The sequence below is a fragment of the Notechis scutatus genome, chromosome 4 (assembly GCF_049901735.1).
Source record: "Notechis scutatus isolate UNSWTSFEM ecotype Mainland chromosome 4, rNotScu1.2, whole genome shotgun sequence".
Lineage (NCBI taxonomy): Eukaryota > Metazoa > Chordata > Lepidosauria > Squamata > Elapidae > Notechis > Notechis scutatus.
This window is the reverse complement of record NC_142012.1, coordinates 147,411,178-147,427,991: the sequence shown is the minus strand read 5'-3', so window position 1 is coordinate 147,427,991 and position 16,814 is coordinate 147,411,178. Positions and strand designations below refer to the sequence as shown.

At 36.1% G+C, this 16,814-nt stretch overlaps 1 protein-coding gene across 3 annotated transcripts; it reads right to left on the bottom strand.

The window, feature by feature from the left end:
• Positions 1-1,988: 1,988 nt before the first annotated feature.
• On the bottom strand, positions 1,989-15,775 carry OTOL1 (otolin 1). 3 transcript variants are annotated; one of them, XM_087962559.1, is made up of 6 exons: positions 15,727-15,765; positions 11,532-11,590; positions 7,082-7,450; positions 5,215-5,304; positions 4,881-4,952; positions 1,989-3,879 (listed from the first exon to the last, which is right to left on the bottom strand). In XM_087962559.1, exons 3-6 carry the CDS (start codon positions 7,440-7,442, stop codon positions 2,981-2,983), a joined length of 1,422 nt encoding a protein of 473 aa, XP_087818685.1. In that variant the 5' UTR covers positions 7,443-7,450; positions 11,532-11,590; positions 15,727-15,765; the 3' UTR covers positions 1,989-2,980. The 3 variants fall into 3 exon arrangements, with proteins under 3 accessions (XP_087818685.1, XP_087818687.1, XP_087818686.1); XM_087962561.1 differs by lacking the exon at positions 11,532-11,590 and having other exon boundaries at positions 7,082-7,378; positions 15,727-15,775; XM_087962560.1 differs by lacking the exons at positions 11,532-11,590; positions 15,727-15,765 and adding an exon at positions 9,809-9,833.
• Between the last annotated feature and the right edge of the window lie 1,039 nt (positions 15,776-16,814).

Genomic DNA, 16,814 nt, shown 5'->3' with positions numbered 1-16,814 from the left:
AACATTAGTTAGATACCATCTAGCTGTGTCTGATTCTTGGTAATTGTATGGGCAGATGTCCTCTAACTTTATCTATACCCGTGACAATCTGCAGTTCTTCCAAGGACATTCAAGGGATGTGTCTGATATGTCCATCCATCTCATCCATTGCTCTCTCTCTCTCTTTTTTTTTTAACAGATCTCAGGTTTGCCAAGCAGAACTGACTTTTTCCACCCCTAATCCATCACTTCCTTATATCCCATGTCTGAAGTTTATGAATTTCTGCTTGCTGAACATTGTCTCAACTGTCCTTTTTTAATTATTTTTTTCTCAAGGCCTATTTATTGGTTCTTCTTGCAGCCCATGGTACAACATTATCAGTAACAACTTCAGATCTGTAATTCAAAGGTGTTATTATTTCTCAATAGCCAGTGTTCACAACCATGACCTGGATGACTGAGAATCTCTACAGACTTCTGCTTTGAAGTGCACAGTTGGGGTACCTCCAATTTTGAGAATCCCTAGGAAGTACCAATTGAATTCTAATTATTAGTTTTCTTTAAATTTGTCATAATTAAAACTTACCCTGTATATAATTAATACTTGAATTTTAATCTATATATCATTTTAATTAAATGTAAAATTTGTTCTTAATTATTAAATAAAAACTATAGGCCAAACTTAGGCCTGATTAAACCATTAATTTTGTTCATGGAGATACACAAATCCATGCATTTCAGTGGGAGATGTCACAGTGTTGAAGGACCCCTGCCTTAAGTAATGAGAAACAAAATATCAAATCAGAATTTTATGAAAGGGAGGTGTCAAATAATGATAACGTAATTTTATATATATAAAAGACAAAAAACAAAATATATAAAGAAAAGGAAGGAAGAAATAATAAGAAAAAAATGCAGAAAACAATTCACTTGTTAATAATTAAAGAATTCTGCCCTTCTTTAGAGCAAATAAAGTAATTACCTTTCTCCCTTCTCCTTCAGTCTCTTATTAAATCCCATCATTAAAACTAGAAATTGCTATTTCACTTTTTTCCACTTTCAGCAAAACATCTATAAAACAAGTCAGTTTTGTCAACTTTGTTAACTCTGCCATCTTCGCAACCAATTCTTCCATTGTAGGTATTTCAATTTTTTTCCATTTTTGTGCATATTATAATTGTACAAAAATGCACTTACCATATATAAAATCTGCCTTTCATAAGAATTTTCTATCTGTAAGTCCCAATAAGAAAAGTTCTGGTTCCCTAAACATCTTAGTTGCACTTCTCTGCATGCTTTTTAGAGCAGGGGTTTCAAACTTGCGGTGTCACATTGTCATGTGACATATTGTGACTTTTCCCCCTTCACTAAACCGGGAGTGAGCGTGGCCATGGGCCCAAGTTTGACACCCGTTTTAGAGCTTCAATATTTTTTTTTTATGTCATGGTGATCAAAATGGGATGCAATATTCCAAATGTGGCCTTAGCTTACTATATATGAAATAGTAAATTCAATCCTTCTGCCCTTAAAAAATAAAAAGTCCAGGTCAGCTGACCACCGACAGCATTTTGCTCTTATTAGGGATTCAAATGGAGCAGACTTTCTTTTGTCCATTTATTGCTAATGTAATCTCAGTTTCCAGATTGATAAAGATTCAGCCGGCAGTTTTATATGCAGCCACCTGCAAGGTTCATCATTATCGGCGAACTGATCCACAAGAATTACCTGATCGTTTACACAAAGACAATAAAATAGAAAATGAGGACAAGTTCTTCCAATATGTTGGTGATATATTGCTGTACCCAGAAAATTGTTCAGCTTCTGGGTTTCTTGGAATTCCATCTTTTTTTCATTTTAGTGCCTCTTGCTAAAGATACTTAGTGAGAATTATGCATAGAAAAGGAACAATTTCAGTATATCAGAGAGACCAAGACCCTGACATCTGCTTTCTGAGAATGGGGGCATTTACTATCAAGCAAATATAAGTGACACCGAGTTGGAGAAAGCTGTTGGTATGATGATCAGTCATATGTAAGCAAGCTATCATGTGTAAGTTATCTTATTTACTTTGTCTTTGGGACAATGTACATAGCTACATAGAGCCGCAATATTTATTAAACCAGAAGAAGTTATAAAGTTAGGAAAAATCAGAATACCCCCAAAAATGTTAGTTATTAGTTCAACTCAAAGTTTATAGGCATGGAAATTTATAGGCATGCAAAAATATTTTCCATATGAACCAGGAAATAAAATAATTTGACAAAACTATACATAATAGGTATGCATAAAGCTTTATCAACACTTATTACAAAGTATTTTATATAACAAAAAGGTAATTCAGGCCTCCCAAATGTATACAGACTTGTCCACACATTTATATTTCAAATCACTGTTTCCCAATTTGTTTGATTCACATCTATGGCTACACAAGAAAAAGCACAAGCAGTTATTTTACTTTATTATATACCACCCCACAGGATACAATCTATTTAAATGCAAACAGAGTTTGAAAAGTAGATATATTCTTTCTTTTGATAAACTGATTCAATTTCTACAACAAACGTTCATTCCATTATGCTACCATTTAATCTTGTATTGTCAATATTAATTTCACCGAAGTGATTGATAGAAATAAATATTTTAAGAACATTTAGCTATTAAATGCAGATGCTTCTGGATAAAAGGGTATTATTGTTATTTTAAAATAATATCATCTTTATCAAAACTATATGCATGCTGTGGTGTAATTTTAATTAGCTAATGACCATAGAAATAAAGTATGAAACCTTTCTGAAGATGTTTTCCTGTCCGTTGCCCAAGTGCAATGCTATAACAGTTTCCCACAAAGCAAATCATATGATCACAGATTAAATGCCCCTTGCTTTAATTCACTTCCATTAATTAATGTTTAAAACCATGGGTTGGGTAGATATGAAATATGTTTCTTTATGATAAACAAGACAGGCTTTCTTGGCACTTGGTTTATATCTACGTGTTATTCTTATAGCAGAGTGTCAAATATTTCATCAGGATATAAGAGGAAGCCCGAAAATATGCTGTCATCTTCAGCACTAACATAAACCCCATTCCAATCCCTTGTGACTTCTAGCCAGACTTGATCCCCTGCATTTAACTTCAGAATGGTAAGGAAGGATGCCTGGTCTATCTCTTGGCCATAGAGTGTCTCCCGACTTCTGATCATCTTCTTGTTCTGACAGACAATACTGATGCGGGCAGGACGCCCTCGTATTGTCATATGATAGGAGAAGATGTAAGCCCCAGCAATGCTGCAATTAAATTTCCCTGTCAATGGATTATAATGTTCCTGGTCGTTGTACAGTATCTTATCAAACTTAATAGGCAGGTTTGGGGGTGGGAAAGGTCTGGATAGACCAACACTAAATGCTGATCTGGGGAGAGTTGGAGTCTCACCTTTTGGACCTTTGGGGCCTTTTGAACCTTTTTTACCAGGAGCTCCTCGGATTCCTTTGAAACCAAGACTTCCTTTCACCCCAGGAGGCCCCATCAAACCAATTGGACCCTGGTCTCCTTTATCACCCCTAATTCCAGGTTCTCCCTTTTCTCCCTTTTTCCCATCCTCCCCATGCCCACCTTCCACTCCTATGTCTCCTTTTACACCTTTTTCTCCTTTTGGCCCAACCTCACCCTTCTCTCCTCTTTCTCCTTTTTCCCCTGGATCCCCCAAATAGCCCTTTTCCCCAATGTCCCCCTTTTCTCCTTTTTCCCCATTTTCCCCATCAACACCTGATAACCCCAGTTCCCCCATGTCTCCTTTCTCTCCTTTGGTGCCATTCTCACAATTTTCCCCCTTGGAGCCCTTTTGTCCTTTGACTCCAGGAAGACCATGGTTTCCTTTATCTCCTTTAAATCCAACTTCACCTAGAAGTATTAAAGACATAAGTAAGAGGTTAAAAGGAAAAAAACATCAAGCAACATCATGTTCCAGTTCATGCATCAGCTCTAAATTGCCAGGTCCTTTATTCTTATAGAAATGGGATTTGCCCCTTCCTGTCACCATAATAACTTGATTTCTAGAGCCTGTCTCTTTCACAAAGAGTGTAGAAAAATACTGTGAATGAGGCATGAAAGTATACAAGTATATCTGTAAAAAAATTATTGGTTGGAATAGATGTTTATTGAAGCAAGGTAGTCCTCCACTATGGGAAGGAGCCCAATGTTTTAATAATTGCATGGGCAACATTTAAATATGACATATTTCTGTGCATTTTTAAAATGCATATGTCAGACAAGCACCAGAATACAGAAAAAGCCTTTTCAAATTAATACATACCCAACCCTATGAGAAAAGCACTATCCACCCATCATGTTGATGATAATAATAATAAGAATGATAATGGATAATCTCATAATAATGGTACTTCATTAAAATATTCCAAAGGCATTTAGAGTTGACGATAATAAAAGTAGAGTTCCTTCTAGGGCAGAGGTCTCATTCTAGAGGCCCGCGGGCCAATTGCGGCCTGCAGGACGATATCCTGTGGCCCCCACCGTGATATGAAAGTATAATATTAGTGTATAATATAAATATAAAGTATAATATAAAGTATAATATTATGCGGCCCAGCCTCACCCAGACTCTGTCTCCAGCGGCCCCCAGGTAAATTGTGTTTGAGACCCCTGTTCTTGTGGCTCTCAGCCAACCATTATTATGCTGAAATAACTCTAATCAGGATATGCTGTCTCAAAAATTTCTGAGAGCCAAGAGAAGATGTTATTAGTCACTTTATGTGGAAATGACTATGATAATCTATTTTCGAGGATACGTGTAAATATATCAACCTAGGGCCACAAAGAAAGAGAACCTCATACCTCATAGATACTTTACTTCCTTGTTTTTTCTCAGATCTTATGCAGCCTACCTGGGTCTCCGGGTCTGCCTGGATATCCTGGGAGTCCATTTGCTCCTTGATCACCATGTTCTCCTTTATCTCCTATGCATTGTTCCAAAATATAACATATATATCTGTTAACTGTTAATGCCCATTCATCATCTCAGTGTTGACATTTTTCTACCATAATTTGTTGGAAGACTCATTCGAATTAGGGCTCTTCATCCCATGTCTTAGCTCTGCTTTCTTTATCCCTTCAATAGGTCAACTAAATACATGAAAGTTCACTATTTACCTTTGGAAAATATTGCTACATCAATCCAGTCCATGTTGTTGTATTTAAGAATTTTAATATTGTTCTTACCTTTGTTTCCTCTGAATCCTTTTGGTCCTGGTAATCCAGGAGTTCCTGGTAGACCGGGACGGCCTTTTTCTCCTACTTCTCCTTTAAGTCCTATTTAAAAAAACAAGGGAAGTACATTACTTGAAAAGATTCATATGTCACAGGATTAAAGACAGTGTACTTAATACAGTTGTTTAGTTTTGCTATCCTAAGTCTTTGGGTTCTTTTTCTATATTGTTATTACTACAGGTAGTCCTCGACTTATAAACATTCATTTAGTGACCATTTGAAGTTACAACAGCACTGGAGGAAAATGGCATCACCATTTTTCATACTTATGACTATTGCAGCATCCCCATGGTCACATGATCAAACTTCAGACATTTGGCAACTGGTTCATATTTAGGACAGTTGCATTGACTTGAGGTCATGGGATCGCCTTTTATGAACTACTGGCAAGCAAAATCAATGGGAAAGCCAGATTTACTTAACAACCATGTTACTAACTTGACAAATAGAGTGATTCACTTAACAACTGTGGCGAGAAAGGTCACAGAATGGGGAAAAATTGGCTTAACCATTGTCTGGCTTGGCAATAGAAATTTGGAGCTCCATTGTGGTTGTAAATCAAGGACTACCTGTACTACTATTGTTATTTGCTACCTGTAGAATAGGAAGGCTACCTTTGAAAGTAATTATTATGTGTTCCTGTTTGTTGAAAATCAACAACAAACTTTCAAAGCTACTGATAGGCTTTTCACCATGACAAAAATAGATAAAACTGCTCAAAACAAAGACGAGTGACGTCAGCTTTGTTTTATTTTTGAATAGACACCCACTTTATCTGCTGTTATGATACTTCTCCTGCCAACCCCCACCCATCCTAGAACCTACACAGAGTTCTAAACAAATTCATACCTCCACTGTTGCTAAAGAGCAGGGGGAGGGAAGACACTTGATTCATATCTTGCTAACTCTGTAGATGCATGATAGTATTTTATATTCATTTTGGTTTAGAAGATTTTCCTTTGTAAGAATCTAAAAACAGGTTGCTTTTCCCATCCAAATAAAGATTGATTTTTATACTAGTTTAGGACCTTCTGATTCATCATGGACATCCTGGCTGTATCTCTGGCAGCTTCCCAAAAGAATAAAGTCTTTTACTCAAACTTCCATGGTAGCTCAAAAAATATATGTTTGAGTTAAGGAGTGATAACAGAGCAGGGGGCTGCATCTTGTCCCTCTTCTACAACACCTCCTTAACTCAAATTAGTATTGAAAAGAGCCAAGGTGGCACAGTGGTTAGAATGAAGTACTGCAGGCTACTTCTGCTGAGTGCTGACTGCCTGCAATTTGGCAAATCGAATCTCACTAGGCTCAGGTCGACTCAATCTTCTATCCTTCCAAGTTGGGTAAAATGAGGACCCAGATTGTTGGGGGCAATATGCTGCCTCTGTAAACTGTAAAAGCACTGTGAAGCAGTGTATAAGTCTAAGTACTATTGCTATTGTCCTGGGCATGCATGACTTGTGTGCAAGCTCAGGAAAAGTCACAGCCCCTTTAAGAAGCAGTCAAGAGATAAAGCTGCTATGGTGGATATGAAACATCTTTGCTTGGCCTGAATATAACATATTTCTGTATCAGGCCAGTGCCCCATCTAATCCATCATTTTAAATGATATTGTGATCAATCAGGGTGCATTCAGAAAGAAAGTTCATAAATGAATCAGAAGTTGGGCATCCACTTCTACCATTGCTTCCTATCAGCTGATATTTAAGGCAATATGCTTTTGGTACACCCATTAAGGCTAGCAGCTGCTGACAATCTGTTTCTCCTGTCCAATTTTGCAAAGGTTTTATTTTATTTTATTCCAGTTGCTTTTCTCTACCTGGCAATCCTGTTTCTCCAGGTTCCCCTTTCTCCCCTGGAGATAAAGCACAACAATCACAGCAGTTAAAAAAGAAGTCCGAAGAGTCCAGAGTAAAGTTTTCAAATGGGAAGAGTGTGGTGGCTGTTCTGAAGGCATAGTGTGGCGTAGACAATTCTGTTATGACATCATTCTTTTCAGGTATTTCGGTGAGGAGGCTGTCTTCTGTGAAGGACGCATCAGAAGCATCTGGGTTCTTGGTGGTTTCCATCTCAATCGCTCTTATTTTAGTAAACTTTGGAAATGGGGTACTTTTTCCTTCAATAGTAAAATCAGCAATTGTCGTTAATAGGAAGGTGCAGGACCAAATCAGACACCACATTTTTGCAGCTGTAAGGAATAATTAATGCAAATCATAATGTAAATATTATATATATATATATATATATATATAAAACTGTAATAAGAAAGAGCAATAAGGGTGATTTTTTGTTGCAATACACAAGTCAGCATCCTTGTTGATAAGCTTAGATGTTTTTGTCAAATAGACCGCCATCCAATTAACACCTTTCCTAATAATACTACAGTACCTGATGTTGATTTACATGTAGGTACGTCTGTAGCGAAAGTTGCATCGGCATATGCAGTGAAACTTAGTTCATCCTTAGGCTCCAAATATAATGCATCATCCTTAGGCTCCAAAATAATGCATCATTTGTTTAAGATATCTCAACACACGCTTAGCAGCTTGCCAGTGCCTTTCAGTAGGCTCAGCATTAAACCTGGCTAATTGGTTGACACTATATGCTATGTCTGGCCTAGACCAATTACTAAAATAGGATAAACTATCAATTAATGATTGATAAATGTCTTTATCAAAAACAGGACTTTGCACATCACTGTGGCTAAACTCCTGGCTCATTGGTGTCTTAGCTGGTTTACAAAGTTCCATTTTAAAGTTCTTCAGTAACTGGTTAATTTTATCTGCCTTAGTTTTATCTATTTTCAAACCAAGATACTGTTTAATCTCACCTAAATGTTTGATTTTAAATTTCTTGACTCACACAGTGAAATAATCCCAGTAGCTTCTTGCTCAATTTTAGTGATTAATGCTATGTCATCAGTGAACAATAGCAACAATGAAACTACATCACTTTCCTTTTTGAATAAACATGGATCAGCCATGCCAGCTACAAAACCTAACTTAGTTAATTCCTTAACTAGGCACTGGCTCCACTCATATCCCGATTGCTTCAAGCCATAAAGACTCTTTTTCAATCTCCAGCAATCAGTTTTGTGAGAATGAGTGACACAGGGAAAGATAGTGAGAGTGGTGATGAATAACACACAACCAGCACACAGATACACTGAATAGTAAAATGTAAGTTTTACTTCCTGTAACTGGGTAAACAAAGTCCAACAAACAGTCCAAATCATATGCAGTTAAAGCAGTTAGTATTCAAAATAATCAGTCCAGGGATAATCCAAAAACAAAGTCTTTTTCTTTACCAGTATCATAAACAAAGTTCAGTAAATGGAGTTGGTGAATAGTTGCAAGACTCACAGCAATTCAAGCAGAATGACGATCAGGCAAAAGGAAAAAGGAAATGCAAAAAAGAACAAACCAAATTTCTGGCTCCATCTTATGGCTGTTGGAGGAACCTCAGCCAATCACAATTACACCATTCTCTTAAAGATACAACAGTATTAAATGACTATCCTGGTTTATATATTGCCAACCCAACTGTTAGCTGACTATCATTCCTAACATTTGGTCTTTCAAATTCTTTATTTTTTACTTCTTTTGATGAAATAACCAGCTAAGATACACATGCTGTGTATCCAATTTTCTATTTAAAATAAAATTCAGTAGGGACTCGTATTACACCAATGATGTATGTCAAACCATTCCAGCTAATTAAAACTGTACCTGTTCCTTCTTTACGTACATGCTTCATGCATCTCTAATAGTCCCATACCTAAGCAGGTGCTGGGAACAGTTAAAACAATATGGCCATATCTTACTTGATTACTCATCTCTTCCTTTTTCATGCTCTTATGGGATTACTCTTCCATAAGGTGATGAATAGCATAATTACTAACTACCACATATGTTGACTTCATTTTTAGCATTATTTTTAACCTGTTCCATTTGCCCTCCCATAAGAATTCTAGTCTACATGCCACTCTCATTTCATCTGTTACTGCTGCATTTGGTCAATTGGCCATGTTTTACTCAAAGCAAAGAATCAAAATCCTAACAACTGTTTGACACACTCAGAGCAACAAATCCAGGACTTCCTTCAACACCCGTATTACACGTCAAGCTTATTTCCACTATTGAACAAGGAGGAATAGAAAAGTGTTAATCCTTGACTTTGAGCCCAAAATTTATGTTAAGTGCAACAGTTGTTAAGTTTTGCTCCATTTTATGTATGAACTTTCTCACCACAGTTGTTAAGTGAATCTGGCTTTCCCATTGACTTTGCTTGTCAGAAGGTTGCACAAGATGATCACATGACCCCATGGACACAGCATAAAGACATGCCAGTTGCCAAGCATCAAAATTCTGATCATGTGACCATGGGTATGCTGCAACAATTGTAAGTGTGATAAATGATCATGTCATTTTTTTTTACTGGAACCCATACAGCAAATAGTGAAATGAATAAAGCTGAGATTACTCTTGAAGGTTTCTAATCTTTTATGTTTGGGTATCAACCCATAGTCATACTCTCTGGCCTTTACCTATTCAATGGAATGGTGATGTTCTTACATTGATATATGCTTGGACTCTCCGTGTAATAAAAAAATAATTATTGTAAGGAAACATAATCAGGCTGAGAATAAGTGCAAAATGACCAGAAGAGAAAATTGGTTTGGCAGTAGATATTAATAGACTTGTCTATATCTGTATCACACTAGTATAGAATATTTATTTATTTTTGTTTGTTTGTTTGTTTGTCAAGCATGTATGAGAAAACAAGTATAAGTGTGAACATAACATATAAACATATAGGTATAAACAGGTATAAGTATATACATAATAAATGAGTATGAATAAATGGATAAATGGGGACAGTAAGGCAGGGATATTAGGCACACTGGTGCGCTTATGCATGCCCCCTTACAGACCTCTTAGGAGTGAAGTGAAGTCCATGGTAGATAGTTTAAGGTTAAAGTTTTGGAGGTTTGAGGATGTAACAGCAGAGTCAGGTAGTGAGTTCCAGGCATTGACCACTCTGTTGCTAAAGTCGTATTGTCTGCAATTGAGTTTGGATCCCCAAGGTAAGTTTATAAGGCAAACCTGTCCTAACTTTCACAGAAAAGACTAGTACTTTTGAGTAACAAGACCATATATTCTTACATTAAGCCAAATTTTAAAGGGTCTCCAAACTTGACAACTTTAAGTCTTGTGGACTTCCCCATGGCCTGGCTGGGGAATTCTGGGAGTCAAAGTCCACAATTCTTAAAGTTTTCAGATTTGGTGACCCCAGCACTAAAAGTTAACATAGAACCTTTGAGACAAAAGCAAGAAAGGAAAGCTTGAGTACAGTAGAAGTCTTCAAATCCCATTCTATTTGGGAATGTGGATGCAATAATACTCACCACCCTTCAAAATGGATCTTCCTAGATGATCCTCTTTGATAACAAGAATTCCTATAACAATACAGTCATAGAAATAGCTAAATGGACACTTTTATCAAAATAACGTTCTTCTGTGTCATGGATCTCAAAAAGACTTTCCATACCTTTGCTTTAGATTAAAACTGGATGGAGAAATCCACAGGTTTTGCAAGGAAACCATTTCATATCTATCTCAGAAAAGGCATATATGATATATGATATAATAATAATAATATGTCCAATTGTTCTTTCTCAGAAGTAGAGCAGAAATATTTTTCCTATACAAGATCAAATACAAAAATCCAACCATTATCTACAAGTGATGAAAATGTTTTTTAATATTACTAATAGCAACTTTAAAAACTTTATGGATGAGTGGGATATTTATATAAGCCTGAGTGAACAGGAACATTCTGAGAGCCAAAAAAATTTCAAAGTAGCTCATTCAGAGCACTACAGAGCTAAATAACTGTGAGATGATTCCATAATGACTATCAAGTCAAGCTCAATTACACACATTAAAAGGTTTTAATATGAAGCAAATTGTAACTCAATGCAATAGGAAGACATTTCTTTGGGCTATAACTTATTCTGCATGTTCATAAGATTTCAAATAGATTCGCTTATTACAAGATGGGTGTTGTGAGACCAAGCCAAATAATTAGCATATTACTTCGTGGGCTTTCCAGAAACTCTTCATGGTTAACTAAAACAAACTATGAAAAAATAGTTTCACATAACCAATAGACAACCTATTTATATGGTAACATATCGTTGGGGAATGTTTCTTTCAAAATCACCTCCAGCTTAAATATTTAGGAAAACTCATTTGGCTTAACTGCACCTGTGACTGGGGGCTCCTCATTCAAATGAAATGCAGTGTATACTTCCAACTGGAATGATCTAGAGAAGAAAGTGATGCTTTGTTTTAAATCTTTCTTTCTGTGGGTTCCAAATGAATTCATAACTTGCCTTGGGCAACCTAGATATATATTGCAAATGTAGTCAAAATGTCCATTAGAAGCTACTCACATTATCACTGAAAATATAAATTTGAACTGTATGGGACTGGATGCTGTCCACTCCTCTTCTTGTCAGAAAGAAAGGAGTCTTATACCTATACTGTCCTATGTGCAGGTGATGTCTTCATACTATAGGCAGCCCTCGACTTATGACCACAATTTAGCCCAAAATGTCTGTTGTTAAGCAAACATTTGTTAAGTGAGTTTTGCCCCATTTTATAACCCTTCTTGCCAAAGTTGTTAAGTGAATCATTGCAGTTGATAAGTTAGTAACATAGTTGTTAAGTGAATCTGTCTTTCCTATTGATTTTGCTTGTCAAAGGTTGCAAAAGGTGATCATGTGACCTTGGGACACAGGAAGGATGGAGGAGGGGGGAGAAAGGAAGGAAGGAAGGAAGGTAGTTAAAGTTGTTAAGACAATCTTTTCAAAAAAGAAAATTAGAAAAAAATTATAAGCACTTGTAAAAAAAAAAATCCTACATAATGCTCAGCTTCTCCCATAGTCAAATGATTATCTTTCTCACATAACCACAGAAAGAAGAAGAGGGACACAAAAATCAGAAGAACTGAAAAGAAAGAGAAATTATCTGCTACAAAGTCCTACCAGTCAATGACTACTTCAACTTCAACCGCAACAATACAAGAGCACACAACAGATACAAACTCAATGTAAACTGCTCCAAACTTGACTGCAGAAAGTAACAGAGTGGTCAATGCCTGGAATGCACTACCTGACTCTGTTGTTACAGCCTCTAACCCTCACTCCTTTAATCTTAAACTATCCACTATTGATCTCACTCCATTCCTAAGAGGTCTGTAAAGGGACGTGCATAAGGGCACAATTGTGCCTACCGTCCCCATTTATTGTCCCCATTTATTTTTATCTATTTCCTGTATTCGTACTCATGTTTATATTTCTACCTATTATCTTGTAAGTGATCAAATAAATAAATAAAATAAAAATAAATGGGGGGGGAACCAAGCAGAGATTAGGCAAGGGGAAAGGAAGAATTAGGGCAAAGAAAAGAAAAAAGATAAAAGTTCTGCTTGGGTGATTTGTTCACTTAGGGGGGGGGGGGGGGGGGGGGGGGGGGGGGTTTGGGGGTGGGGGGGGGGGGGGGGGGGGGGGGGGGCCCTTGTGTTTTTTTTTTGGTTTGGTTTCGGTATGTAATACTGACCATCTCCTCACATTTGTAAAACTGCAGAATAACATTAGTGAAATTACCATTTGATTCAAATGTAGTATGATCAAATGCAATAAGAAGCCTTTGCTGCCAGATGATTGGATCCAGTGCTACATGGTTTGCATAAATAGCATATCACTAATTCCGTTCTTTTCTAGTGTTGTTATATTTAGAAAAAATGTATTTGTGTGTATGCATGTTTAATGTATTTGAGTTTAGGAGCAAAATGGTAATTTAAAAAAAAAAACATGTTTACTTCGCTATCATCACAGAGAGACAGAAGTATAAGTAGTTCACTTCAGAGAATACTTTGTCCCCAACGTGGTGAGAGATCTGTGTTGCCAAAAAAACGGATAATAAGACACCAACCTCAGGATCCCCAGCTTTAAGGTCAGCCAAGAGACAAACAAGAGAGAGGTTGTTTCAAAGACCCTGACAGTGGGTTCATACAAGATGTGAAGGGTTATGTGGTCAGTCTACTTTTCAGGTCTGCTCTGGTATGTTCTAATCCAAACAACTGTAGACAATCTGTTGCATTGTAAGAGTTCCATAACTCAAACAATTAGCAAAGTAATGGCCTGTGGGCTTTACTGAAGCAGAACGCCAATAGAAACACTCAGGAAAGGACCTTCAGATAGACTTGTCTCTATCAAAGTCTAACCTCTGGCAAACAGAACTGAGCAGCAAGGATGGCAATATATGATTAAAAGTGGGAAGGGGGAGGCTTAAAGCATCAGCAGTATACATTATAAAAAGAAGTGTATGATAAAGACATATAATTTTTTTTAAAAAAATTCACACCTCCCCTGGCCTCTCTTTTCATCTTCCCAAAGGACACATGCCTCACAGTTTGGAAATCTTGCTCTACTAAATGAAATGATATTTTTGGAAAAGAGAATCTCTGCATCCTTACTTGGCTATATTTGTTGTTTTATTGCATCAGTTCTTAATTTTATAGTGTGTTACATGATGGTTATGCATGATTTATGCCATTCATATAAGATCAATATGTTTTTATGATTAAAAACACAAATTGTTCTTAATCATGCACGCATCTATACTATTAAATGAATGAGGGCATTGATGCAATTCCCACAGCTCCCACATATCCATAGACTTTCAGTAGTAATGCTTGTTCAACAAGCAGGAACTTGCTTGGAAAGCAACTGCCAGTCAAAGTTAGAACTTTAAATTAGATAATCAACAGCCAGATGGGGTACATGATAGCTTCCTCTATTCATAATGAACAGCTTTTCCAGAGAAGATCTACAATTTGTTTCATTGGTTTCCTTTGTGAAATAGATTGTTTTATATATCAATACATATACTTCATATTTATATTTAATCCTCTATTCAAAGGTACCAATCCTAGAGAAGATACCTTCCTGATGCATTAGGCAACAACTCCCACAATCTCTGTCAAAAACGGGCCATTTAGAATTTTTGGGAGTGTCAATACCGGGACAATTTCTCTATTGCTCTCGAACCAACATTCTTTTACTTTAAAACTCCATTCTGTAGAATTATAGACACTACCTGGATTTTATACAATTACAGAATCTACCTGAGCTTCCAGCATTTTGCGGTCTTTAATACATTTTCATCCTTAATGCTTCCATCCAAAATTTTGTAAATGTGAAGCTAACTTCTAGTCTATGTACCAGCATGTGAGCTCTTTCAAGCCAGAGATATTAGAATGTCATTTATCAAAGGTGGTTCACCACATGTACTTTCTGATAGGAATGTGATAATATCATATGCTTAGAGATGAATATTTATGGCAATAGGTATGTCCAGATGAATATATATAGGTACTTAGCATGTATATCTCTTACTAAACATGGGAACTCCATAACAAACAGAAATGACTGTTTTATCATCTAAAAATAGGTATTGGCACATTTCAAGATCATATGGGATTCTGACCACATTTTCTTTTAGAACCAAGTAGGCAGACAATTTATTTGTTTGTATCATTCCCTTATTATTTTTACAAATAAGTCAAGGGGGTGAACATATCTTAAAGAAAAGTGTGACTGAGTCTATATATCGGGAACTAAATTCTAGATTTCAATCTTAGATTTAATATTCAAGAGCTGCTCAAATTAATGATATATAATTGTAATGAATGCATTCCATTCAGATTGAACAAATTATTCTTGCTTTCTACTTATTCCCTTTGCTTTCTTTCCTTAGTGACACCTCCTCTGCATGTCCAAGTAGGACTTGGAAGGTCTCTTGTTTGTTAACTGCTTCAAATTAACGTAAAGAATGGTGAGTTAGATGTCTGGTGTTGATATAAACAGCTTCCTATCTTCCTAACTCATTGATATCTGGAGTGATCCATTTTCTATTTTTTCATTTCATATTTATTTTCCTCAGCCTCTTGATATATTCTGTATAAAATACCATATTACTTTTACAACATTGCACTTGAAGTGTTTAGGGAACAAAATGGCCCAAAATATTCTAACCAAAATATTAAGCATCTATACTTCATAAATACATTTTGTTATTGTTATTAACAATATATATATTTGTTTAGCTTCAGTATCTTCTTTTTAGTTCTGGTTTAATATGCATATTAAAGTAGATTTAATAACTCTGATGTTGCGTTTGTTTTCAAAAGAAAATTATCAGGATTGTTGTTTGTTTATTTTTAATTTCGTTCTGACAACTTCCATCTTGACTTTTTCCAGAAAAAGTAGGTCATCTTTTTGCAGTCATTCAAATTCTTTGGTGAATTAGCTTCAACTGACAGCAACATCAGAAGTCCCAATATTTCTTGAAATACAGACATCATTTTAAAAAAAGAAAGCTTATTATCTCCTACCTTAAGAATATTCTTATCAGGAGTAATCACTCTGTAGAGTACATTGCAGTAGACAATCTTAATCTTCAGTGCTAGTGAGTTATTTTGTTTCTTTTATTACTTTAATAATGGCCAATGAGAGAATGTAGAAAGGAAAGAAGAACTGGGATTGGTGACTTTTTCAGAAAGTCAACAGTATGACACTGAAATTGGAGAAAATGTAAATTCAGTGCCCTTCACAGATCTGAGTTATGTGATAGGTTTCTTTAGTCAGGTACTTGAAAGATGAGTGGATTTCAATTAAGCAACTGTGATGTGATTCTTTTTAATAAATGTTAGATTTATAGATGGCTTTTCCTCAAAAGCCTTCATGTGTTCTATCTACAGCATCTTTCCTCACAAGTTTATCTGTATGACAACACTATGACATAAGTTTGATGAGAAAGAAATGACCAAGTGAACTTCCAAGAATGAGTGACTACATGAATATGGATGCCTGTAATCCTAAATTTTACAAAGTAAATTCCCTTCAAGTTGAATTCAGCTCCTGATTAATTCATGAGTACATCTTTACTGTTTTCTTGACACATACAATACATACAATAGTGATTTTCCATTGCCTTATTATTCTGGGATATTTTTATGTAGCCCCTTGGATTTCCTCGTAGCTTGTCATATGAGTACTAACTAGATTTGACTTGGCTTAACTTCTGCTCCCAAACAATGCCAGCCAGGTGCTGCCATATGTTGAGATGTAATCTGATTTACAGCACCTTAACTGAGCCATCTTACTAGTTTTATAAAATGGAATGGAACCTTAACTACCATCTCTTGAAGGAACTTGTCAGTTTTGAGAGGCAACTTTACATAGAAAAATATAGTGAATGTAAGACTTATTGCTAAGATCTTTTGAAACCTTAATTAATTACACTGCTCAAAAAAATAAAGGGAACACTTAAACAACACAATGTAACTCCAAGTCAATCACACTTCTGTGAAATCAAACTGTCCACTTAGGTAGGAACACTGATTGACAATCAATTTCACATGCTGTTTTGCAAATGAAATAGACAACAGGTGGAAAGCATAGGCAGTTAGCAAGACATCCC

Coding starts and splice junctions, on each gene's coding strand:
- OTOL1 (XM_087962559.1), bottom strand. CDS start 7,442: ATGTGGTGTCTGATTTGGTCCTGCACCTTCCTATTAACGACAATTGCT. Junction 5,305..7,081: donor TGGAGAAACAGGATTGCCAG/GTAGAGAAAAGC, acceptor TTTTTTAAATAG/GACTTAAAGGAGAAGTAGGA. Junction 3,880..4,880: donor AGGCAGACCCGGAGACCCAG/GTAGGCTGCATA, acceptor TAATACTTCTAG/GTGAAGTTGGATTTAAAGGA.